General features: G+C 37.1%; 1 protein-coding gene across 2 annotated transcripts; it reads left to right on the plus strand.

Annotated features, from left to right (window-relative positions):
* The first annotated feature begins 974 nt into the window (after window positions 1-974).
* On the plus strand, window positions 975-27,667 carry LOC149083893 (major facilitator superfamily domain-containing protein 6-like). Of its 2 annotated transcripts, none has more exons than XM_089234267.1 (6): window positions 975-1,192; window positions 10,204-10,562; window positions 19,151-19,281; window positions 20,187-20,539; window positions 20,766-22,053; window positions 24,497-25,861. In XM_089234267.1, exons 3-6 carry the CDS (start codon window positions 19,176-19,178, stop codon window positions 24,550-24,552), a joined length of 1,803 nt encoding a protein of 600 aa, XP_089090393.1. In that variant the 5' UTR covers window positions 975-1,192; window positions 10,204-10,562; window positions 19,151-19,175; the 3' UTR covers window positions 24,553-25,861. The 2 variants fall into 2 exon arrangements, with proteins under 2 accessions (XP_089090393.1, XP_089090392.1); XM_089234266.1 differs by having other exon boundaries at window positions 977-1,192; window positions 25,784-27,667.
* The last annotated feature ends 154 nt before the right edge of the window (window positions 27,668-27,821 follow it).

Genomic DNA, 27,821 nt, shown 5'->3' on the forward strand with positions numbered 1-27,821 from the left:
TTCTGGCTACGGGCCTGCCGTCTATCACCGTGGTTCTCAAACTTTTGTCACCCGCGGCTCCCTTCCAGTTCATGGTTCACCTTCGGCTCCCCATAATAGTTTAGTTGGTATTTTCACTTGTAAAAAACATACTTCAAAGCGTAATTAAGCACACTAATGAATATCTCCGGCTCTATAATAGTTGTAGAAATAATTTCTCCAAATCGTGTGCTGTGGCACTGCAGGTGAGTCATCAAAAGGACTTATTCAAAGGTTTTTTTCTTTAAACAGTTGGCTGAATGCGAAGATATAATTTGAATTCACCTTTCCCTGCGGGGAATCGAACCCTCGTCCTTTTACTTTCCGGGTGAATGTCCTAGAGCCTAGACCACTAGACTACAGTTCAGTGCACACGAGCTCCAAGGAAAGATTGATATATTCGCTGCCTCTGTAGTCCTGTAGTCTAGTGGCCCAGGACGTTCACCCGGAAAGGACGTGGGTTCGATTCCCCGCGGGGGCAGTGGAATTTGCTCTCTTTCCTAAATATATCTTCGCATCAGCCAGCTGTTAAAAGCCTTTGTATGGATAGCGGAGAGTGACATCATCCTCGAAAAAGGACTTATGATAACAAAATTGTCTCGAAATTTATAATTAGGGTATTGGATACACAAACCAATCGGTGCCGTATCAACAGCACCATGGGAAAAAGTCTCCTGGAAAAATAGTGTCCCGGGGCGCTCACCTAAAGCAGAGCATTATTAATTGAAGCGTCCCTTTGTCCAAATTTCGTGCCAATTTTCAATCTGATGCTAAAGCAGCCGAGAGTGATGGCTCTGTTCCAAGTTTGCCGTCTCTGTCTGGTCCAATGAGCAGTCGACCACCACATCGATTAGTCGATCTACACTCGCGAATACGACTACATTGCAGAGTGTAACGCTTGTATTATATCACATGCATGCATTTTTATTCCTCTTATACGATGTCCACTTCGACAGTTACTGAGCGAAAGAAGGCTTATAATGGAAGTAAATGGAACAAGAGACGGTCACCTGACGGAGAAGTGTCTATGTTTAATGTCATGCCTCCTGATATGATCCAATTTGTGCCATTTCCTTATTATGCAGTAGTGTCTAGGGAAGCTCAAAATTCGACGTAATGGTATTAATGAGTAGTTCCGACGAGACATCTGAAAAGCAAGATACCCCATCCGAAGGTAATGTTGAAAGTTTATCAAGTCATTTTTCACAGTCGTCACTTCTCAATTTCTTACTGCAGGCATCTTCAACCATTTCCCCATGAGCACCCAGCGGCGCCGATAGCCGGAAAAGGGCGCAAAAATCAAGAAAATGGGAAGGAGGTGGCAGATTTTTTTTCAAAAAGCAAAGGAAGTGCCAGAAATTTAAATAAAGGGTGGAGAGAGAAAAAATTTAAAATAAATAGCAGGAAGAGGCCAGAAATTATAATAAGCGCGGAGGGAAGCTTAATTTAACAAAAAAAAAAAAGAGCGGAAGGTCAGCAAGAAAGAGAGTGATAGATCCTCCCATTTGGCTTCTAACGAAGTAAGTATTATTTCGATAGCCCAAGTATGAAATTATGAATGTTTCATCAGTACGATGTCCGCTAAATGCAACTGTTCAAAATGTAAGACATATTTTGAAGGCCCCCCCTCCCCACCATTTACGGGGCTTCAGAAAAATCACTTTGTTCAGGGCCCATGATGCCCATAAGACAGCCCTGTGTACAGGCAAGACTTTGAAGGATTGCGTCCATACCAGGTCGTAAAACGGACTCTCAAATGACAGTTATGCATTCCTAGAAATACTCACACCTTATTGCGCGGTTCCTGGGGTACGAACACATTTCCAGCGAAACGCAACTAACTATCCTACGCATTTCAACGAACGCGCTTTGCTCATTTCTATTGGAGGGTGAACGTCGCCTATGCATTTCTAGGGGTACATAATACCCACAAACCTATACCTCTTACGCATTCCTAGGAATAAGTGCACCCAACATTCTAACATTTTTATCTGAAGTGCTGTTTTTTCTGTGCGCGGTAAAGCATTTTGTTATGTACACCATTGATGGATTTTGAGATTTTCAGTGCATGCCGCCTAGAGGGATCCGATTGCGATTATATTGCAGCGAAGAGATACGAGTTAAAAGAATTGCGACTAGGAAGGAGGAAAATGCATAGGGGTGTTGGAAGAGATGTTCACACATAGTAAATGAGGCGGAGGAGAGCGAAAATGACCTGAGGGATTCTGAAATGTAAGGGTGTGATGATGATGATGATGTCTCCACAGGAGAGGGAAAGAAAAAACAGGGAGGAACGAACCAATCAACAGATAGTGAAATTCCCCACCTCGATGTGAAAACAACCACCGTTGTTCGAATCCCGCACCTCGTTCAGTTCCTCCTTCTCTTCCTCTCGCGTATGTGAGGTGTAGAACAAAATAATACAATTGTTTTCGTCGCTAGTCACCAATATGCCCTCCCGTGCCTTGTGGTCACCTCACTATGTGTTCGGCCTAACATGTATTATTATAGAAGCGCGAACACTTCCCATGCAACTTTGGAGGGGGGTCCAAACGCTTTCTCCGTATTTCTAAAAGGGCTCAGCAAAACGCAAGCCTCCTTACGTAATTCACCGGACAAGAACGCCTCTTGCGCATTTCTATGGGAGAACGAATGCCGCTTGCGCATTTCTAGGAGTACGGGCACCTACCATGCGTTTCTCAGGGGTGGGGGGGGGGGGTGAACGACTACTCTGTGTATTTCTAGCGGTACACAAGCCTCTTATTTGGCATTTCTCAGAGGGTGAACATGAACCCGTATACTTTTAGGAGGCAACGATAACTTTGCATTCCCAATGATACGAGTTTTCTCCCAAGTATTTCAAGAAATAGAAAAACCTCCTCTGCATTTCTATCTGTACACGAGCCTGGAACGAGTGGTAAATATGCCTCAGCGCATTTCCACGGGGATAACTTTGAGCACGATCATTGGACGGAGGGATCCTCAGGTTCTTACTAATTGAAAAACTCTATGTGTTATAGGAAAAAACGTCCTACGAATTAAAGACATTGACGTCAGTGGAGGATCATTCTACAAGACATCGGAAAACAAACCGTATATCTCTGTCAAATGGACAAATACCCAGCTGTACGATGTCACAGTTTGCTTTTCTTGGAATTTCTTATTGACCAGATGACATCATAACAGTGATTATCACTCCCGATGATTCTCATTACCAAGAAATATTTCATCATAGTTCCAAGAAATCAATTCCAATCCCAACAAGTGTTACATATCACATCATCATCCCTCTTACATCACCATTTTTGAAAGACATCATTATTTGACTTCCTCGTATGCGTGCGCATTCATGGGGGCCCTAACCAAAAGGCACGTGTATGTGTTGTTTATTTTTCTGGTGTGCAATTTGTATGCCATAAATCTAGTCCCGTATGTGTGCGTTTTCGCAAGAGAATCATCTCTCATTGGCGTGTAATTCGCAATAATAAGATTTTATACATGCATTTCTTCTGTTTGCCGCATTTTTTTCGCGCCAAAATGACTGAAACTTGGTACTGATGAAGGCCAAAAACACGAGGCTCGGCCTGGCCTTGAACTCGAGGCTAAATAAATACTTCGTAACGCTTATGGAAGACTGACACGTAAGGATGATGAGTCAGAGCATTGGATTCACACAAAGGAAATCATAAAATTCATCTTTGACTTCTTAGAGCAGCTTTTCTATTCTTGTTCCGGCCGTTTCAACAGCATTATGGGCCCCCGAAAGCAAATTAATTTCCCGGGTTCCTTTAAATCCGTAGGCTTTGTATTCCTACTCGGCATCATGGGCACCCTGTTCAAATTTTCATCTCTATCAGAAAAATATTCTACATTAAATTTATTTTAATTTTTTTTCTAAATAATTAAAGTGAGAAGAGAAGAAAAGTAGCTGGTGCAGAGGCGTGTTCTCTCACTCCCCCACCCCCCAGATGCGCGTAGGAGGCTTGTATACCGGTTAAAATGCAACGGTAATTGTTAGTCCACTACGTTAAGAAATGAGCGGTAAGTGTGCGTACCCATAGAAATGCGCTGGTGGAGTTCACACACACACACACCACTCAAAATGCGTAGGAGGAATGAGCGTTCTCTACAAATGCACGGTAATCGTTTGTCCTTTTTTCTTTAAAAATACGGGCTGCTGCCCTCCTATATAAATATGCACAGAATGCGTCCGCTTTCTGGTTTGCGTATTTCCATCAATGCTCAGACAGAACCATTCACACCCCTTTGAAATACGTATCCTTATGGAAGAACGGCGTGCTACTATAAATGCGCTATTTAAGTCGTCGCCCCTCGGAAAAATGAATGACGGTTGCAATGTGCCAACAGGCAATAAATTATTTTTTGTAGACCTACTAGAAGGGCAACCTAGTCCCTTGGGGGTCATAAAATGAATGTTCCTAATCTATGTATTTACATGTGTTTTTTGTTTCTATTCTTGCCTTTTTTGTATCAGTTACTTGTCTTCTATATCAGTTTGTACTTGTGTTTTTGTCAAACAAAAATAATAATAATAATAATATGCAATGACGCTAAAACAAAAGCGGAGATAAAAGTCTTTTAAGGAAAAAATCCAAGTAGAAATTAATGCTTCTCGTCATCCCGAAAACATCAACGTTAAATTTTTGGAATGCACAGTATATTGGAAAATTCGTATCGAACAAGCGAACGTATAGGTATATAAAGAAATATATAAATAAAAGAACGGTTCGAGATTTTTACATGCCCCGGGCAACAATAGATTCGTCCAGCCCTGGTTCCCACATTCAAAACATGATAAATAAGCAGGACGAAATGCTCCGGACAAAAAGTTTTTAAACGTTATATTTCAATGGTTCAGGCTCATGAAGGTGGAAGAGACATCGTATTAACCGATATTTCACTGTATCCGATTATTCTACAACTGAGAGTGGCTTATCAAAATAATCAATTCTATACTTTTTTTAGAAAGTAATTTTTCTTATAAAAGAAACAATATAAAGTAAAAAGATATCACCAAAATTCTTACGTGTAAAATCAGAAGGTGTCTTTCAAAGTCAACAACGCTAAAAAGCAAAACTAATTCATCTTGGCAAGTTTCATAGCTTGAAGTTCACAACTTTTGAAGAGAAAATCGTATTAACCAATATTTCACTATATCCGATTTTTGTTGTAAGTACATTTTTTTGACCCAGTTTTATTACGTATTGTTGAGGATAAATTACCGTACATATGGAAAAAAAATTGTTTTTCGAAAATAAAAAGTATCGCTAACGTAACACAATAAAAATCTCAGAAAATATCATTTATACGAGTAATTGACAACAGATGTCTCTAGTGAAACCGAAACTAATTTTGATTGGATCACTAGATTACCGAAGCTGAGACTTTAAGTGGATATTTTTATAGTACAGTAATTGCCGTTGCTAGTTGATGCGAAGTACCGAGCACTGAGCTCTCGTCTTGGTTTCTCTACTTAGGTAGAGATATTGATCAGTCAATGGCAAAATGGTTGCTTAAAAACAACCACCGGTAATTTTTTTTTTTTTTTTAAATTATATATAACCCTTTATATATAAAATATTCTCACTAATACAAAACAATATCAATATACTGTTAACAGTTTTCAGGGGTTAAAACATCTTCTTCCCCATCAGATTACACTTACTTTCAAAAATAAATCTCGTCGATTGCAAATATTCTCAATATCTACAATATTAAACAAATCAGTTTCACAAAGTGACCCACTTTGCCACAAATTGCAAAAATTACCAATGCTTTACAACATAAGTTTACAGCATATTTTGCAATATATTTCCATTTAGACAAAAAATGATATGTGTATATACATGAAAACTCCAACAATGTCACCAAAACCATTCAATATGATTTCTAAACATTTGACAAACATATTTAAAAAATATATAATTATAAAATAGAAAAATAGTGTATAAGGTTACAAATGGTCATTAGAATTTACAGAACATAAATACACTCCTCAGAATCATATTACGTAACTCTTGAACATTTGACAATTATATTAAATTAAAAAATCTATGCTGATTAGGTCACATAACAAATGGTTATATAATTCACAGAGCGTTCATATCATATTCCTTTCAATTAATATTTAATTTTATGAATGACTGTATTTACATAAACTGTTCTCACTCTACCAATGTTAAAAATGGAATTGATTGGTAGTGATTAACATTTCCAGCATTTTACGAAAAATTGATGAAATTTATTTATAGTAATATTTATCTATACTATGCTGTGGTTTTTATAGTAATTTTAAAATAAGAGTTGCATGAAGAGAAAAAATAAGTAAAAATTATTTCAACAAACATTTGTCTGCATCCAATTTCACTTTGATTAAACTCAGTTGTAATAAATTTTATCAAAATAATAAATAACAATGTAATTTTTCATAAATAAATATATTGCTTAAATATCAAGAATTCAGAAATTATATCAATAATTCAGAAATTCCATCAATAATTCAGAAATTACATCAAGAATTCAGAAATTACATCAAGAATTCAGAAATTACATCAAGAATTCAGAAATTATATCAAGAATTCAGAAATTAGTGTTTTAAATCATCCGTACAGGCATCACAGCCTCTGGGTGATAAATATGTTTTTTTAAACTAATCTAAATCTCCGTATGTTGGAAATGAATAAATTTAATTTGATTACATTAAATCAACCGCAGACGGCGCTGATAAAAACTTTTTTTCCGCCATGCACATCAACTCATTTTTAGTCGCTCTTTCAATTCTTAACCAAACCGCACACAATTTTTTATGTATGATCACTGGTTAATCAAAAAAAAAAAAAAAAAAATTCAAAGCCTTTATGCATTTTGAGGGCGATTTCAAAGCTTCGAGGAAAACGAAATCTAAAAGTCAAAAAAGCCATTATCTGTAAATTCAGATATGGGGGGGGGGGCAAAAATTAAATAAAAAAAAGTAAGGAGGGAGGAATTCAGATAAGAAGCAGAGGAGGCAGAAATTTAAATAAAGAAGAGCAAAAAAGGGGCCATAAATTCGTATGAAAGGTATGAAGGACGGGGGAGGTGCCGTAAGTTCAGATAAGAGGGGGAGGGAGGCAAAAGTTAAAAAAAAAGTGCAAGAGGATGGGGCTATAAATTCAATTAAGGGGCGGAAAGAGATAAAAACTTGAAAAGGAGCAAGGAAAGGTACCTTAACTTCAGATAGCGGAGACAAAAATTAAAAAAAAGAGCAAGTAAAAGGGTAACAAATTCAGAAAACTGGTGGTAGGAAGCAGAAATTAATAAACGGGAGAGCAAGGAAGTGGGACATTTTCAGACAAAGAGCAGAGCGGACTGAAATTTAAAAAAAGAGCAAGGAAGGGGGGTGCCCATACTACGTAAATTGTGATGAGAGGCGAAGAAGAGGCAGGAATTTGAAAGAACTTCAAGAGATCATCGTCGTCACTAGTTCTTAGGATGAATCTTTCACGGCAATAACGTGACGTCCGAATAGATGAAAGCAACCAATCTTTTGGTGCATATCGTAGTTCTTTGACCATAAAAGGAGGGTCCAAAGGGAGACCTTCCACGCTTGTGTTTAGTTCTAACCTGTTCTAAAGAAACGCGTGTTGATTCGCGATTAAATGACGGCAGCAGATGGACGATATGGAAATAGTATCCTCAGATCCCTATCTCGAAAGTTTTATTTTCGGCCCAAGGATACGTCATCGACGGTGTCGAAATACGTATCTTTATTTATCGGAAGTGACCATGAAAATGTTTCCACGTATCTAATTGCAAAAATAAAGCACACACAACATTATTTTCTCCTCTTTCCCGGGTCATCGAATGGGAAATGAACTCTTTTACCCTGAATACTTGGTTTTCGAAAATTTGTCCGCGGACCACTGAGGGCCGAACCAAACAGAACTTTGTGTGAAAATTTGGAGACCGGTTATTTTGAACGCATTAAACCGAAGTGGTGGAGAATTATGAAAATTGCATATAAAAAATGCAATGGAAGACCGGAGCCGTCTTAAGACGATCACGAGCTCCGGTCAAATTGATTTTTCTGATTGCCCTACCTGGCTATAAGCCCAATTCATGTGGCAGCCTAAAAATTTAATTAGATTTCATTTTCATGAGCCCCCCACCCAACCTGGCCATGCCCAGGTGGGGCCCCCATGCTTTGAGACGGCACTCACGGAAATAAACAAAATAAATGTTTTATCCCTATCAGAGATTATAAAACAATACGGATATACTTACGGTTCATTGAAAGTTACGGTTACAAGCATAAAAGTTGATAAGTTATCATAATGCCCCTCTTCTTCTCAGGGTCATACTACCTAATGCTGCATACAGCCAACCCAGGTCTGCGTCAGGATAATAATTTTCGTGATTAAGTATGAAAATTGGTGCCAATAATTGGTACAAAGACCACAACAGGCAAATTAGGAGCTTTAATTATAATCACCCTATATAATGCACAGCCCATAAAAAAGATTATGGTTGTCTTATCTAATAGCTTCTCGATTTATCCCGCTATGTCTATTGTACTTTTTAAACGTATCAATTGTGTTTCAATTCACGACCCTTAAAGGTAAGCTATTCCATTTATCACAACCCAATTAGAGGGAAAAACTTCCGGCGGCACAACAACCTGGAATTGTCCCTTACTTGTGTCCCTTTCTCGAAGCAGTTGATTGACGGTGTATTTAACTCATGGCCCATCGTATCCGTACCGTTAAAAATTTTGAACACTTCGATTATACCCCTCCCTCCCGACACCTGCGTTCCTCCTCCGTAAACAATAAATCAAGTCTTCTTTCACAGCTCAAGCCTTGTGTGCAAACAAGAGAACGCGTAGCTCTTCTCTGTAACCCTTCGACCAAGTGCATGTCCCTCTGCAGGTACAGTCTCCAAAACCTAATGGCACAGTAGTGTTAGGCAAGTGCTTTCAGATACGTATAGAGACAGAATATCACTCCACTCGGGTCCTCAGGATAACGATACCGTATCTTGTACACAGTACTAAGGTTTTTCCAGAATAATTATGTAAATTCGTAGGCCGTTACTTCCAGCTGGGTAGGAGCAATACCCAGGAGGGATAACTTATATTGTACCCGGTTGGGTTTCCCCTTGCACTCCTGGACTATCCGGGGTGGGGGGACACAGGTGAAAATCAAGCGTAAGGGGAAGCCATACCAGATGGTTAAATTAAGGTTGCCACTTAGAAACTGCAAATGCAATCCAAAAGTGTTGCTATATATAAATGTACTACGGGTCACTTGAGTGCTCTGTAACTGTGCCTCGGTGTCCTGTCTTTCTTCTCAAACGATACTGGGAATGTGTCGCGGGACACTCAAGTGAACTTAAACTGCGCCTTTGGTCGCTTAAAAAATCTGGAACTGCGCCACGATGATCTATAAATATGCTGTGGGTCGTAAACTGATCTACAACTTTTCCACGGATCACTTAAGCGATCTAGAAATATGCCTCTAACCGCTTAAGTGAGAATGCATCGTGGTTCACTTGGGAGTGATAATGTGTCGCGGGCTCACCTAAGTGATCTGTAAATGAGTCGTGGGATCACCTAAGTGATCTGGGAAAGTGCCGCGGACCACTTAATCGATGTGGAACTGCAACGCGGCCCACCTAAGTGATTTGGAAAAATACGCCACTTACTTCATTTTTACAAAATTAGGTTTGAGGTCGCGGGCCACATCAAATGACTCTCCCAGGGCCACAACTGGCCTTGGGTTGAGCACGTATAGGTTTTCTTGCCCGCCATGGGCACTTCTGCTATGAATACGACACCGCACGCAGTACACTATTTTGTTTCAATCTCGCTCGCTATCCGGATTAACCGGAACTCAAATTATCAGACAATCTCAAAAAAACAACAACAACAAAAAACAAGCTTTTTTTTATCGCTGATAGACATTTTACCAATCAATACGTTATTGCTAACTTTTCTAATATCACATTCCAACACATAAAAAAAAATTCACATTGACCTTTTTAAAAGGACATCATCTCATATAAAGGTCAATTATTTCTCTTCAATAACATTCGAATTCTCCGACAGAGGGCGACATGCGGCGAAGGTGTTTATGTTTAGCTAAAAAACAAAAATTAATTCGTTTCCTCTTTTTTTTTTTTTTCCAGAATAATTTTTTTTTTTTTATTCCCGTCACACAACATGCGTCAAACGTCTCTTTGGAATCCCGCCAACATGCGTGTTCCGAAAGAAAATTCCGCGTCGAGGGAGCCAGCCAATAGCGCCATAAGAATCGACTCGAGTCCAACAACACAAGCTAACACCAGCTGATTTGCCAAAGAGCCAAGGCCAAACGGACTTTAACCCGTTGCTGAAAGGTAGCCATCGCGAGTATTCCGGACAAGATGGTGAACCGTGGATTAATAAGAACTAATGGACAAATATATATAATGGCTAATTGACACTAGCAAAATTAGTCCATACCGAGCTGAGGCTTGAAACATCTCGCATCTACCGACCGGCCTGAGTAAGTCGTTTTCTCTATGTATTCAAATTATTATAAAATTATTTTAATACTAAAATATAGTTTTTTCCGAGTTGTGTGATATAGAATACCATTTAATTATAATTAAAATTATTTTGAATTAAATTATTTGAGGATAGGGATTTTTCAGCTTTCGATATCGGGGATGTTTCTGGGACGAATGGTTATATAAATCGATAAATTGGAGCGAATTTCTCGTGATAAATTTCACCAAATCGCCAGAATGGCGTGGAAAGAATAAATTTCTCGATGATTTTTATTGATTTTTTTTCGGATTTGTTTTGATGCAGCTGGGGACAGGCTTTGATGACCGGTGGTAAAGCCCGCCGCGTAATTTACTTTAGCAATAAATAGTGATTAATAATTGTATATTATGCAATTTTTTTTTATAGAAGGTGTTCGGTTAGTCAGAGACTAAATGATTTGCTGCCCAAAATAGTATGGGGCTCCGCTGTCCCATGGAGAAATAAAGCCTACGCTGCTGACATTAAAAACAAAAATATGAAACTGAATATTCTATGGAAGAAATATTAGCATAAGTAATACAAGATTCTCCAATAAAATTTTATAATTTCAAAACCCCTCATTCATTCACATATACAGTAAAACCCCCCACTCTCTTGCCGACAAAAAATTCATCCATAAAAGAAGGCGACCGTTAAGAAGGGGTTTGAAATGTATAGTACGGGTATAATAATAGTATATTAAATAGTACGGGAAAAACTATCATTTGGCCATGAAAGAGCAGTGGCCGTTTTACTGTATTAGAGAGTTATTAGAGGAGGGGTTTTACACTGTATTAATAATTGATACAGTGAAACCCCTCCTTAAGTAATTATTACTTTGGTGCTTTAACCAGCATAGTGGAAATCCCCAAACTCCCTGTAAAATGCTACATCCATTTTAAGAAGTAGGATTTATGTGTTTCGATTTCCAGCAGATGCAACGTGAGGGTTGTGCGAAAATGTGTTTCATTGAGAAATCCGCTTTAAAATATATCCGTGCTTGTCATTGCTAAAATAAAAGTCTTTTCAGAAGACGAGATATGTCGTCAATGTCGGTGAGATAGTTAAAAACCAGGCCAAAAGAAAAAAAGGCTATGATTCTTAATAAACGTGACAGTACACCAACCGAGGCCATCTGAACCGCATGATTAGGTCCCCGGACTTTTTTTTAGAAGTTCCTTATCTGGCTAGGAGTAAGCCTACCAATTTTCATACTTTTGAAAACTGCAACTAGATCCCACACTACCATGAGGGCCTTGTGGACCCGTGCGTTTGGGCGAAAAGTGCCCAAAAATCAGACAGGTGCCGTGGTATTTATGTAATTAATATTTAAATCTCATTCCTAATATTGTCGCGAATGTAAAGGTATAGAAACCTCTAGCTTAGACAGTTAAGTAAATTACAGAAATTTCCTTTTCTCAATTTGGGTAAATTATAATTTGATCAGAATATGAAATTTTGAAAATTTTTAATCGTTTTTGTATAAAAAATAAACAACTATAATTTACAAAAAAAATTGGAAAAGAAAATACTTAAATCTTTATATTTTTGAAGAAAAATTAAAAATAATCGAAGATAATTTAACATAAAAAAAAACGATGGAAAATAATCGAAAGAAATTAAATACCGAGAAAATTGAGAAAAATTAAGAAAAAATAAAATAAAATACCAAGAAAATATTAAAAAAATGATAAAAAAAAATTAAATACTGAAAAAATTTAGGAAATTCTAAAAAATTAGATACCGAGAAAATGGTGAAAAGTTATCAAAATAAGGATTAACACCGCAAAAGTAGTGGAAAATTATTGAAAATATTTATTTGGAAAATTAAATAAAAAGAAAATTTGGAAAAATAATCCGAAAAAAATGAAAATAATCTAAAAAAACCAATTAATAATAATTAAAATAATTAAAAATAATTAAAACAAATGTCGAAAAAGTTAAAAATAATCAAAATAAAAATTAAACATAGAGAAAAATAAACGAAATAACATTTAAATACCGAAAAAGTGAGTAAAATATTACAGTACTCTAAATTAATTTTACATTAAAAATGATTTATTTTTCAATACGAAATTATTTTTTAAACATATATAATTATAAATTTCAATTATATTTTCCCATTTCATTATATACTTTATTGACATTAGCCAAATAATTATGATTTCTATTACGAAAATTCATAACGTTTTCATAACATAAATAACGATAAAAATTTCAAAAATATGAGACGAAAACATGAGACGCCTCTATGGACACAACAGATTCCAAAATAATAATAATTTCCAATATAGATCTACATACCAGAAAGAAAATTAATCTCTCCATATAATGAGTTGCATATATTATACAGTATTAAGTATTCAAGAGAGATAAAACATGCAATATACTATTATGCAGCTTCCATGAAAACACGTTTGGATTCATCATTAATGACGAGTCCTTGAAAGAGGCCCATCATTAATGATTTAATTACTATTGCTTTCTAGCTCACGAGAAGTTCAATTCAGAAAAAAAAATGGCGCCCATTGAAAGCGGTATGGAAGAAGTTATGGATCGGTTTAGACCGGGGGGGAGAGGATCCCTCACCAATCAAAGCAAAAATACAGTAAAATAATGAAGACCTCGCTATTACGAGTAATTCTCAAGTAATTGTTTAGGAGCTAAAGATACAAAAAAATCCACTTAAAGCGAGTTATTTATGAATGAAAATCAGAATACATTTGCTATAGCGACAACGGATATTCTCAAAAACAGCATGCTTTCCTTCGAGATTCACCATGAAGAGGACTGGAAAAAAAAGAGTGGAATTTTTTTAATCTCTTCACATTAGTCATAGGTGTTTATTAACGGGGCATAACATGCTGTATCATATGTTCTTGTCACCTATATAGGAAGTGAAAAAACACATCACATTATCTGTAGGCGTGTTGGTTGAGTAGGTGGGACACGACCTCTGGTTTTGACATCGTTGTCATTTCCCTTGAAAAATCTTTTTCTTCCCCCCCCCCCCCCTCTATCCTTTCTTGAAATCTTCAAAAACTGGACAAAGGGCAAACAGGTCTTATCTCATTTTCTCCTCAAGTGTTATTGGACAATTTTATAATGCAACGAATACTCCAGTTGCTGCTTTCCATAAAATGCAAAATTTTGTTATACCATCATCATTGTGTATGTTAACTCTAGATGCACGTTTCAGCGAAAGTAGTTCAAAATAAAAGAAAATACAGCCGAATCCCGTTTTAACGAATACCGTTATAGTGAGAAAAAATCTCGTTTTAACGAACACTTTTCTAATCCCCCCATCTAAGTTTACATAGGAACAATGCAAAAACCTGGAATTACCTTATAACGAAATTTCATTATAACGACGACTGTATGTCTAGTTTGTTCCCCCCCCCCCCATTTATATGTTTCTACAATGCAAAAAAACTAAAATTCGTTTATAATGACATTTTTCCCTCTCATTGTAAACTGTCTTTATTACGGACTTTTGTTGTACTTATTTAATTCGGAATTATACAGGGTGGTCAAAAAATTAATCTCTCCATATAATGAGTTGTATATATTATACAGTATTAAGTATTCAAGAGAGATAAAACATGCAATATACTATTATGCAGCTTCCATGAAAACACGTTTGGATTCATCATTAATGATGAGTCCTTGAAAGAGGCCTATCATTAATGATTCCATAACTATTTCTTTCTACCTCACAGTGCCTGGAAGTTCAATTCAGAAAAAAATGGCACCCATTGAAAACGGTATGGAAGAAGTGATGAATCGGTTTAGACCGGGGGAGAGGATCCCCCACCAATTAAAGCAAAAATACAGTAAAGTCTAAAATAACGAGTATGGCTAAAATAACGAGGATCTCGCTATTACGAGTAATTCGCAAGTAATTGTTCAACAGCTAAAGATACAAAAAAATATCCGTTTAAAGCGAGGTATTTATGAATGAAAATCAGAACACATTTGCTATAGTGACCACGGATATTCTCAAACAGCATGTTTTTCTTTCTTTAAGATTCATCATGAAGAGGACTGGAAAGAGTGGCATTTTTTTTAATCTCTTCACATTAATCATAGGTGTTTATTAACGGGGCATAACATGCTGTATCATATGTTCTTGTCACCTATATAGGAGGTGGGAAAACACATATTATCTGTAGGCGTGTTGGTTGGGCAAGTGGGACGCGACCTTTGGTTTTGACATCGTTGTTATTTTCCTTGAAATATCTCCCACCTCCCTCTTTCTATCCTTTCTTGAAATCTTCAAAAACTGGACAAACGGGTCTTATCTCATTTTCTCCTCACGTGTTATTGGACACTTTTATAATGCAACGAATACTCCAGTTGCTACTTTCCATAAAGTGCAAAATTTTGTTATAGTCAACCCTTTTATGTTTCTACAATGCAAAAAGCTAAAATTTTTTCATAGCCATATTTTTCCTCTCTTGGTTGTAAACTGAACGGACTTTTCTGTACTTATTTAATTCAGAAATATACAGGGTGGTTAAAAAAATTCGTGTGATGCATTTAAAAAGTCAATATAAAATCTACTAATGTGCCTGTAGTAAAATGCTTGTTAAGAGAGAGATCAATAACTTTTTTTTAAGTTAAAATATTTCAGAAATTTAGAACAACTTCTTCATTGTTCCCCGATTAAAAGCAAAAAAATTGTTGACTAGAGCGATCATTTTACTACTATTACTACTTAATTTTTATGTTATGCCTGCTCTCTGCAGAGAGACTTTAAAATGAGAGACCGGCTTTTTTTTTTGCATCGCGCTTTGAAGTTTGAAAATGGCAGAAAACCCAACTTCAGCCGACCATCACTGTGCCAACAACAGGGGCAAGCATTTCACTTTCTTTTTACTTTTACTGTTATTATAAAACCCGCCCCGCTCCCCATCCGATACAGACATCAGAGTGTTCCCGAAGGTCGGACATACCTGGAAAATCCAGCCAATTTTTTTTTTTTTTTTTTTTGCTACCGTCAACGAACGAATAAATAAATCGTAATCACCCTCAACGGACAGATGTATATAAAATCTTAATCGTCAATAGAAATCAAGAAGAATAGATGACTTGATAATCTTCGTCTTGAGCGTCCTTTGCGCGCCCGCCATCACGCCGGACCTATTACGTCTAAAATAAAAATAAAATCGCAATTGACAATATATGATTAGGGTCTTGAATTTTCGTTAGTAATGCATGCAGTCGATTGATCTTTTCTTTTTGACCTCTGAAGGGCTGAAATCTTGATGCTCTTCCTTCTGTCCACAAATATATTTTTGCTCCCGTCTCCTGCTATTGGGGGCCATTCAAATATTACGTAAGCAGATTTTCAGCCATTTTTTTGACCCCCTCCCCCCCTTGTCAGTAAATGACAGCAAAACACTGACCTCCCATCCCCCCCCCCCTCCGTCAGCAAAATTTCGTCAGCAGCTTAGCATATTTCATATCTTCAAAAAGGGGTGGGTGATGACGTAAGCAACCTTCAACCCCCCCCCCCGCCATCAAAAGTCAGCAAATCCGAACCCCCCCCCCCCGATGCTGACGTAATACTTGAATGACCCCTTGCCCAATTTTTAAAACCAAGTAGGTTTTAGATAGCAGGGCTGTTATTTTTCTAGCGTGATCGAGTTAGTGGTGGAGAACTACGACCTTGGGGCATCAGGGCCGTCTTTAGAGCATCATGGGCTCTCGGGCCAAGTGATTTTTCTGAGATCCCACATGGCAAATTCTCGAAAATTTTAACTAGTTCTCATTTTTGTGAGGCCTCCGGGCCGTGCCCGGGTGGGCTCATGCGTTAAAACGGCACTGCCTTGCCTATCATGTGCCGTCGATCTTCTTGTTCGAGGAGGATGGAGCTATTTCTTTGATGCGACCTCTGTAGTAACTAGTTCTTTCGTTATGCAGCAATAATAAATTGACCATGACCATATTTGGTGGGCTGGAGTCCCAATCGCCGCTGCAATAATAAATTGAATGTGAGTCGATCTCCCCATTAAAAAGTCTAACAAAAAACAACAATACAATAATTCAATCATTACACTTCACTCATAGTTAGAAAACTTCATGGCAGATGGAAGCACTACACTGAAACAAACTACACGTCAGAATCACTACATTTAAACACAGTCCAACCATGTACCGATTCGTTAGAAGTTCCGCAGAGGAATATGGACGAGGTGGATGTGTGGTTCAGGGGCAATAATAAACTGGCTTCTGGAAATGTCAGAAGATTCGAAATTCTGTTAGAGTTCATTGGGCTATGAAGAATTATTTTCTTCCAAATGGCAAGCGATTTAAGTGATACTGCTTTGTCCTAGGGCATTGCGTCACATAATGCAGAAGTATACCCACTTTTCCGCATACACATTTATCCTTTGACGAGCGCTGAAATCGATAAAGGCACATTTCACTGCAAAACACACTTCATATGTCTGCCAATCTTTCCCCTTTGATATTTGATCAAAAACACCATTTTTTTTTTTTTAATAAAGTAGGTTTTCTGCCGATTTTCAGCAGGTGCAAACTGAGGGGTATAGAAGGAAGTTTTCCATTGAGAAATAATTTTTACAAAATATCCAGGCTCGTCAAAGCTGAAATAAGAGGCTTTTGTGGAGGCGAGTTATCTCGTCATTGCCGCTTAAAGGATTAACATAGATATGGCATTTTACAGGGGTTTAGTGATTTCTACAATGTCGAGGAGACAGTTAGGAATCGATTCTGACGCTATAAGAATGCCGTCAGAGTAACAGGCTTTCGGCAACATTAATTAATTATTTAGGAAAGAAAAGGTTCGACGTCCTATGCAGATGGCATGGAGGGTTATGTGTGTGTTGTGTCACTGGGCCCACGTGGAAACGACCTTCCTTGTCTAAATTCGAACTTGTGACACTTCCTGAGACTGACACACTACGGTCGATTCCCTTGTGTAGTTTATTAATAGACCGCAAATACTTTGCGCTATTTGCGTGAAGAGAATGAAAAGGTATTTTAGAAGTACAAGAGTGGTTTTTTCTTTTAAATTGCTCCCGTTTAAAATTAAGAATACTGTGGAGTAAGTAATACTAGACAAAAATTAAATAACAGAGAAGTTTGATAAAATAATTGAGAAATAGGATGAATAGTTGCCAAAACAATTAAGAAAAATAATTTAAAGAATTAACGAGCAAAAAAATTTCAAAATAACCAAAATAATTAAATACCAAAAAATTAAAATAACTGAATACCAAAACAAATCGAAAAATTATTTTACAAAGTTTTATACAAAAAAATTCAATAGAAATGAGATACAAAAAAATTTAATAGAAATGAGACACAAAAAAATTTAACAGAAATGAGACACAAAAAAATTTAATAGAAATGAGACACAAAAAAATTTAATAGAAATAAAAACCAAAAAATTATTTTAAAAATTTGAAAACACTAAAAAATTTTTAAAAAATTTGGGAAAAATTAAAATATCAAAAACATTAGAAAAAAAAACTGTCGGAAATAAAATTGCCAAAAAAATTTTGAAAAAATAAAATGTACCAAAAGAATAGAAAAAAAAATTGAGAAAAACTGAAAAGCAAATTGGAAATACCAAAACAAAAAACAAAACCATACTGTACGTACTTAAAAGCAAATTAACTGCGGACTAAAAAGTTTTAAAAGTAATTGGGCACTTAAAAAATTGGAAAAAAAATTAAATGCTTCTCAAACGACAAAAAGTAATTTTAAAATATTAAGTACCAAAAAAAAAAAAAAAATTTAATGGGGAAACGAAAAAAAAATTTAAGAAATTTTTTTAGCAATGTAAAAATAATTTTATATCGCTAAAAATCGTTAACAAAACATAAAAATAATTTACAGAAAATTGAAAATGAAAACAATTTAAAAAAAATTAACATAGAGGAAAAAAAGAGATACTTTCAAAAAATTTAAAACAAATCAAAAAAATTTAAAAATAATAGTATGAAAAGTTTTTAAAAATTACAATCGAAAAAAAAAAAAACAATTTTATTCTGGAATTTATACCGTTTCCCACGCAGCAGAACTAGAAGACTCTCTACTTCCGATAACAGAGAAGACGTAAAAGATCACATCTTTGAAGAGATTCTAGAAAAATCGATCAGGGAATCTTTACAGAAAGGCTATTTTCGATCCAGAGAAGAAGAAACATTGATAATCTTCTTCTCCATCTTTTCATCAGCAGGATTTTGAATGCAAGAAATTAAAAAAAACAAGGATAAATGATCTTAGAAAAGACGATCGCTATATCCAAAGATGGGAAATACTTATCGGATGGAGATCAATTTACCCTCAAGAGAACATTGATAAGATTCTCGGGGAGTTGCTCTGTGAACGTGACTCGTGTCAGTGTCCATAGAACACCCCGGGAGAACAAAATACAGATAAAACTAAGGAAAACAAAAAATATGGAAAATGTTTAGTCTGACAAGATTTGGAGGAGGAGTTTAGAAGGGATTATAAAAAGCTTGTGAATGTTTCTTAAATTATTATTATCACTGCATTGACGATTTCTAACTTCTAATGCTTACTTAATAGATATCAATTAGAACGAGATCTTGAAATGGAGAAGAAATATACTGAAGAAGAAAAAAAAGATGGCAATTCGTGTTGCCGGGTGAATAAGAAGCTCTTGCCTTACAAATCGCATTATTTTCTGCTCAATGGAGGTAAATTGGTGATTTTTAATTCTATTTTTAATGATGAAAAAATTATTTAAACGTTAAAGAGATCAAAGTTATCCGACAACCTTGTACCAAACATCATTTTGGCAGAAAATATAGATTTTTATTTTTATGAAAACCCCATTTCTTGTGATTTACGCCCACTTCAATGTTACGCTTTTACATAAAAGTAAATAAGTGAATAAAATTTTTTACGCGTTTTATGGAGAAATGCTATTTTTTTTTAATTTCACTTGAGCGTGAAACATGATTTCAAAAGATCTATTGATTGTATCACTACATAATTTTAAAATGATATCTTGCCATATGTTTTTGAAGTTTTGTACCAAAATCTAAGGTCTATCGCATATATTTGTCTTATTAGTGTTTTATATAGGATATGTAAAATGAAATTTCAAAAAATTCGCAAGTACATCAACAGATTTGGGTGTAACTTATGAGCATATCCAGTGGCGTCGGAGGTGCTGTGAATGCTCGAGCACCCACTCCCATCATTGATTCAGAAATCAAAATTTCTTAAGTGAAAATCAAGACGACCACCCACAAATTCAAAACACTTCTAAACGCCCATGGGCATACCGTAAAATCCTTTAAATTTTGGTACCAAACCTGCATCATTATTTGTTGAACTTACTTTGAAAAAAAAAATTCATTCATAGAACTTTTTGCAATCGTGTTTCGAATAACACATGAATTTTGCTTAAAATTAGACACAAAAATGACTTTTCCATAAAAAAATGATGTAGTTAGTCAAAAATTTATTATTGTTTTCACCATTTGGAGACATTTTCTATCAAAAATTTTTTATTAAAGTTCACCCAGTACCATTTTATAGAAAAGTTAAAGAAAGGTAGTCAGATACCGTCTACAAACGTCTCTTGCTCTTCCAGCTCACGTTGGAGTTCTACCTTACCTACCTGTATTCGCGAAAGCCACTCTGGGATTCTCGGCGACGACCATAGGCATGTTGTCCACGTGCATGATGTTCTCTCAGACGCTATCGAAGCCACTGTTTGGATTGCTAGCTGACTGTTTTAGCCAGATGAAGGTGTTCATCGTTGCCTTGTTATCCTTGGAGGTCATCCTCAACCTTTCGATGCTGTCTCTGCCACGTATCGAGACTCCGGTCGTAAATGAGCTTCCCCTGCGCAGTGGCGTTCCATCGTCGCTATCATCGTGGGATGGTGTCACCGATTCGAAAATGGCCTTGGTGTACAATGCAACAGTGGAACTCTATCAAAAGGTAAATTATTGTACGGTTTCTTGCAATTATTTACATTTAATTTTCGTCGAAATGGAGTTTTTCCCTTCTGAAAAATCGACTTTAGAGGGTCGTAACATCCCTTAAAGCGTCATCCTTGCTAATAAGACAAGTCCAGGACCATTGCTCATAAATAGAAAAAAATATCAAATTTTCTGAAACACAAATGTTTCATGGCCCAATATCAATTTATGTGTTCTTCTTCCAGGCTGGTTACGAATGGGACCCAAACAGCACCTCAGCAAGGTACTACTCGCTGCAACTAAGAAATCTGACCGACTCTTACAGCATGAGTGAAGTTCCCGTTTACGAGAATCTCCACGAGTATCAAACTTACAAATGTGATCTCAATTGCAACGGAAGAATCGACACCGCCATCTGTCACCAGAGCGTCAGACAGTGTATAAATCCTTTTTCCACAAGCTTCCTGTCTTGCCGTTTCCGTAAAAGGCACCACACGGTCTGCGATGGAGGACAGAAAAAACATCTGTCCTTCAATATCGCGTATGACGTCACGAACTTCGCCGTTGAAGACCATCAGAAATCCGTCCCGTCTTCGCAGTTCTTCCATTCCAATGAATTTGTCCCTGAAACCAAATCCCCACAGAGAAGAAGAGTCAACACTCCATTCTGCAATGTAACATCCGCCGACTGTTACCTGAAATGCAGTAAGGAGTTGGTTTTCTGCGACGAGGAACCAGCCAGACCTTACGAACCGGAGCCGGAATACTACTACCACACATACCAATTCTGGTTGTTCTGTATCCTGGCTCTCGTTGGCTCCATGTGCCATGGCGCCCTGTTCACTTTATCAGATACCGCTTGCTACGAAACTATCAGGGGTACAGACTCTGATTATGGTCGTCAGAGATTCTGGGGTTCCATCGGTTGGAGCGTAGCATCTCCTATCGCGGGTTACCTGAATCACCTTTGCAGCAGCGATAGCGAGGATTATTCCGCAGGTTGGTACCTCATGGCCGCCATGTCTCTCCTATGTCTTGGCAATCTTTTCTTCGTGAAGGTTCCGAATTTCTCGAAATCTTCTAGCATGGGATCCGATGTTAGGAAGATTTTGATGTCTAGGAACTTCATGCTGATGGAAGTCAACGTACTCCTGATGGGAATGCTGAACGCTTACGCTTGCAACTACGTGATCTGGTACATGCAGTCCTTGGACGCCACTCGCCTGCAAATGGGGATGGCTCTCACGGTGTCATGTTTATTTGGTGAAGGTCCTTTCCTGTTCATATCCGGGTGGATGATATCGAAGCTTGGACACTGGCAGTGTGTGACGCTGATATTCGGCGGCTTTGCGCTGCGTTTCCTCTCCTACTATTTCATCTTCAACCCATGGATAATATTGCCCGTGGAAATCCTTCATGGAATCACCTATGGCCTGTGCTACGCTACAATTACGTCGTACGGCGAACACGCCTCGCTAGCAGGCACAGAAGCAACCGTCCAAGGCGTTTTGGGAGGGACATACCAAGGCATAGGTGAGTTGTTCAACTATACCTTTTTTTTCAGATTTATTCGTGTTTGAAAATACTAACTACTGACTACATGTATGTGCTTCCGTGACATACATAACGCCTTGCCAATATTGCTGAACAGCCAATTGAATGACATAATTGTATTCACACAATGTTGCGACGGCTTAACAATGCTAACCTCTACCTGCCTCAAAAAATCAGAGATTTGGAGAGAGAGAGGTTCCCTTTAATATCCTATAATAACTTAATTTAACAATAATAGTTAAAGAATCACTAGGTATGGGGCGGGTCTGATTCATTCTCATAACTTTTAAAGATCATATTTTGTCAACCTATAAAAGCCTACAAATATAGGTTAAAATGTGAATAATGCTCAGCATCTCCATATCAATGACTGGAGAGGTTAGCTAAGGGTACCAGCACAGAAAGGCAGAATATGTAAATTCTATCATTTCAAAAAGGGAGGGGGAGATCAGGCTATAATAATTGTCATGTTGTGACTTGCAATAAATTATAGTTTTCAATGATGATAATAAATTATCACAAATCAATATTAAGACTTGAGGTGTAAATTTTCACTTGCAAATTGTTAAAATTAACATGCTAATGTGTGTGTGTAAGTTATCAGCTGAATGGTCGTTTTTACACAGCAACTACTAATTTTTTTACTAATTTGAATGTTGTGTGTGGCAAATAGTGTTTTCTTCACTCTTCCTTCCCAAATAATTTTTTTCCTCTTTCAAAAATACGGCAATGGTATATGGAGGGCTCAGAAGCCGATCAGTGTTAGTAAGTCAATAAACATTAAAAATGAGATAAACAATTTTTTTATTTAGTGGTGCTATCTGCTGTTGCAATATACAGATAGTGACTTGAATGCTTTGGCAACTGAAAGTTTTAGCAATGAAGATGCACTTGCAATTAAAAAGGAATTTTCAGAAAACCGACTTATACTGATTAGCTTCTGAGCCTTCCATATGAGACTGTACAATGGCAAGAACTTCAATTTTTTCTTCTGGTCTTGAATCCATTCCAAAATTTTTATCAGACAAACTAATCTTCATTTTATTCTTAGCATCCTATACAACTCTGAAGTTTTATAAACACTATTGATTAAAGATGCAATTTTAAAAATATATTAGGACCTATATGTACATGAATATCATCTTTTCAAGAAAAAAATTAGTCAAAATTCACCTATTTCGGTTTTTTAGCTTTAACTTCTGATCTGATTTTCTCCCAAAATCTCCCCTACATTTCAAACTCCTATCACCTATTGACTTTTTCATGCCTATACATTAGTTTGCGTGAATTTGCTGGAATGTTTTGCATGACATCGATAATAAAATGTTTATTTTTATGCTTTGCTTTGTGGATTATCTCCAATCTTCCTTGTCACACTACTATTAATACTAAACTTTACAAGCAATCTCCTAAGCATTTCTGAGGAAGTGTTGTGTGGGTTTTTCTATGTGACTCTAACATATTTATGAGGTCATCAGAGTTATATACTTTTCATGTTTGACATATGTTCCTACTCACAGACCTCCCCCACAGCCACAGAAAGAAGCCTGGTGGATTCATTTATCAAGATATAACACCCTGCCCCAGCTGCAATCATTTCATGATTTAACAATGACTATATCTATAGACTGTAAAGACTATTTCTATTTTGTTTAGGTAGATACCTGCAGTTTGAGGTAAACTCCGAATGGCGGTGTTACCCTGAAAAGTTCTGGAAGCATTAAAGCAACACATCATGCACTCAGAAAACGTGTTCTAGCATATACCAATTTTTTAGAAATTCCCCACAGAAATATTTGAGGTGCATGTATGGTCAAGTAGTAGTAGTGCCACTCTGCTTAATTATAGGGATACAATGTACAAACTTTCAAACTGGAAGTGAGAGTGCTTTCCGTTTTTCATAAGGCAGGTTTTTTTAATTGAGTTTTTTAATGAGTTGTATTCAGTTTATCTGATCCTCTTCTAATTTTATTCTTTCTTCTATTGAGCTTAAATTAAGCATTGCTTTATTGGCTGATATCCATCCCACACTTCCCTATTTTATCTTCCTTCTGTTTCTGTTTCCTAAATCACCTGCAAAATCAAAGTATGAGAAAAAATGTTACAGGTAGAAAGCAACAATCTTACAGTGTTCCCATGGTGAACCTTTTCACTTAGGACAATTTATTTTTCACAGTATCTAAAATTAATCTGCTTTTGAGAGTGTCACTCTGCTGCGATTTAGGAGTAAGAATCATAATTTATACCAGCAGTATTCTGTTTTGTCAAAACAAAAAAATCTGGTTTACAATGTTCTCTTCAGAAGTGTTACAGATAGCATCAAACGTAGCATGACAAATTGAATGTTATTTAGAAGTGGAATCTATTCACAACATATATTGTATGAAGTTAATATTCTCTTTTGTTGTGCACATATTTCTAGACATCAAGACCTATACAGTCAAGACAATCAACCATAGTGTGTGTGCCATGACTTGAAAATTCCCCAGAATATTACCTAATTTTATTTCCAGTACTGTACAGTGTCATTTGCTGCTGATGTGTGTTATGTGCGCGCACGCTTCTGTTGATGCTTCCAGCTACTGTGGTGCATGCGGTATATGCATATATATGGAGAGTTATTCATTTGATGTTTATGTTGCATCATTATTTGTGTGTGATATATACAGTATTATGGTGAAAATCCTGTATAATGATACCCGCTACCTACAATGGTAATAGTCTATATATATGTAGCTATATCACTTTCTAGTCCTGACCATTGCCGTCTTAATGGATGGAAACACTTGCAGGACAGCCTAGAGCCTTAGCCACTGAGTGGCACAGTGGTAAGATGCTGGCCTTCTTCCACAAAGGTTGCCACCAAGGTCCCCGGGTTCAAATCCAGGGGAAGAAAATAGAAAACAAGTTCTTTGCCTACCGAGCCTGGAGTGATCACCAATAGATGGCATCCATTTCCCACCCAATTCCAATTGTTGGAAATTTCTGTATGGTGATATGACTGGAGTTAGTCTGCCGTAAAGTAGCCTGGGACCTTAAGTGAAGAGTAGGGCCTCATGCTAATGAGATCTGGTCAAAATGTTTGAGAGTAAGCATGTATAGGGATTTCTAGTCAGGTAGGAGGTCTCGGAAAAATCCCTTTCCCTGGCCAGAAGCGTAAGCAGAGGAGGGTGTAGAGATTAATAGTCTTAGAGCCGCCACCCCCGCAAGACTATTGGAATTTTTTTTTAATATTTCTGTAAAAAATTTAAATATTGAAAGAAAATACCTTTACATATCTTAATCAATTTCTGTTCATTTAAAATACTTTTTGAAAGTTAGTAACTCAAAGTGTGTGTCTGAGATTCCTTGCACTCTTCTAGAAATAGAACCTGCATATGCCCCGAGGCAAGGCTGAGGGAAGCTGCTTTGCTATGGTGTCCATGGAACCAACCAACATCTTGCAGTGTTGAAACATTCCATCTATAATTATAAATTCTGTATAACGATTATTTTCCCCAGTTCCTTGAACATTGTTATACAGGAGTTTCACTATATTGTGATGAATATATAGTATTTCTTATTCATATGATTACACGTGATGTTATGTGTTGTTTGTGTGATATGTGATCTACTAATATCAATAGTTTTGTCGTGACTCATTTCCACTAACTTGATCGAAATTACCTTCCACTAGAGAATGCATACTCATATTTTTCTTCTCATCCAGGTAATGGATTAGGCTGCCTTGTAGCGGGAATCTCATTCGATCTGTATGGAGGTAGAAGATCATTCCTGCTGGTGGCCATCCTCAGTGGATCATTGGCTTTCTGCCACTACATCCTGTGCTTGATCTGTAAGCCTGAAAAGGCAGAATCTGAAAAACCAAATCAAGCTTGTGAAGTATGATGAAAAAGCGTACAAAAGTAGTATTGAGTAAATTTATTTTCCTTATTTTATTATAATCATTCATTCAATTCGCAATCAACTTTTAAAAAATTAATTTGTTTTTATATGAACTGTCATATTGTCTATTTGAGCATCATTTTGTGTCTGTTTTTTTTTGTTTCTATATTTATCAGACCCATTAACATGGTCTTGTGTCTTATTTAATTTAGTTCATGTGTGTGAATTTCATTATTTATATATGAATGAAGGAAATTTATACCAGATGAGTATTTTGAAATATTTTTAATGTGATCTACGTGTTGATGTTTGCTTCATAGCAACGAGATATACACTATCTACCAATAAGTATTTGGACACCTATGCAAATGACGATATCTGCGGTCCTGAGATACGTCACGCCCTCCGCCGGTATATATCGTGTAGGAAACAACATCGGCATTAGTCGCATGCAAGATGCCGTGCAGTTCGGAGCTCTCTGATTTCGAGAAAGGTATAATTATCGGGTATCACAAAAATGACCGATCCTTAAGGGACATATCTAGCGAGCTGAAGTACCCAAAATCGACAGTAGCCTATGTGATTAAGAAGTGGAAGGTGAGCTGTGATTGTCGGAATTTGCCCCGAGTCGGCAGACCAATGAAACTGGGCGATAGAGACCGACGGGTGCTGACCAGAGAAATTCGGAAGAACCGCACCCAACCGATGGCCCTCATCCGCGAGGAGTTTCAACAGGCATCCGGGAGTATTGTTTCAATGAATACCATCCGTTAGGAAGCACATCTGATTGGTTTTCATGGTCGTGCTGCTGCCCATATGCCTTTGATCACAAAGTCCAACCACGTTGCTCAATTAATGTGGTGCAAAGCACATCGAAATTGGACCGTAGATCAGTGGAAACGGGTTCTTTGGAGCAACGAATCAAGGTTCACCCTCTACCGTTCGGATGGCAGGGTCTGGGTTTGGCGTCTGCCTGGAGAACGTCTCCTGCCAGAATGCATTGTGCCAACAGTTCGGCGGAGGTGGAATTATGGTCTGGGGGTGTTTCTCCTGGTATGGACTGGAACCCTTGGTCCCCATTCATGGTAAGCTCAACGCCGATACCTACTGCACTATTTTGGATGACAATGTGCTTCCTACGTTGTGTCAGTTTTACGGGGTGGACCCCTGTTACTTCCAGGACGACAATGCCAGCTGTCATACTGCGAGGTTAACCAAGGCTTGGTATGGTGCCAATGGGGTTCATCGAATGGAATGGCCTGCCCAGAGTCCAGAACCCTTTCGAGAACCTCTGGGACGAGTTGGATCGCCAAATTAAGGGGTGCCCTACCCGTCCAAAATCGGTGAAGGAACTGACATGTCTTCTCCAAGCCGAGTGGAAGAAAATACCACTAGCCGTCACACAAGGACTTGTGGAAAGTATGCCCCGGAGGGTTCACGCTGTAATTGCCTCTCGTGGAGGCTCTACCAACTATTGATTTTGAATAAAGTTAGTTTTTCTTTTCTATCACAGGTGTCCAAATACTTATTGGTAGATAGTGTATAATATAAGCTACGAAGATTATGAGTTTTTGATAGTCTTTGTATAAGCTATTGCTGCCATTAATAAGATCTGTTAAAAATGTTATTTAAATCTCGGTTAGTGATATAACTTGAGAACATTGTTTTTATTCAACTATGAATTTGTTGAAATAAATCGTTTTACAAACAAATACGAGTTTGTTATTTCTCTTATCTACTTTACTCTTCATCAACATTAAATTCTATCTACATGTATTTTAGATATTCATGTAACGTATATCCTTTTCTTTGCTAATACAATGCAGTAAAACCTCATTAAGTCGCCGCTCGCGTTATTTAGA

This window comes from Pholcus phalangioides, unplaced genomic scaffold (assembly GCF_987345545.1).
Source record: "Pholcus phalangioides strain wild (caught in Gottingen) unplaced genomic scaffold, Ppha-v1.0 ptg000008l_1, whole genome shotgun sequence".
NCBI classification, from domain to species: Eukaryota; Metazoa; Arthropoda; class Arachnida; order Araneae; family Pholcidae; genus Pholcus; species Pholcus phalangioides.

What these genes read in the sequence shown, in the direction of transcription:
- LOC149083893 (XM_089234266.1), top strand. Translation starts at nt 19,176, where the DNA reads ATGGAGAAGAAATATACTGAAGAAGAAAAAAAAGATGGCAATTCGTGT. An exon ending in TTATTTTCTGCTCAATGGAG is followed by an intron (nt 19,282 to 20,186) that starts GTAAATTGGTGA and finishes TTGCTCTTCCAG; the next exon opens with CTCACGTTGGAGTTCTACCT. An exon ending in AGGGACATACCAAGGCATAG is followed by an intron (nt 22,054 to 25,783) that starts GTGAGTTGTTCA and finishes CTTCTCATCCAG; the next exon opens with GTAATGGATTAGGCTGCCTT.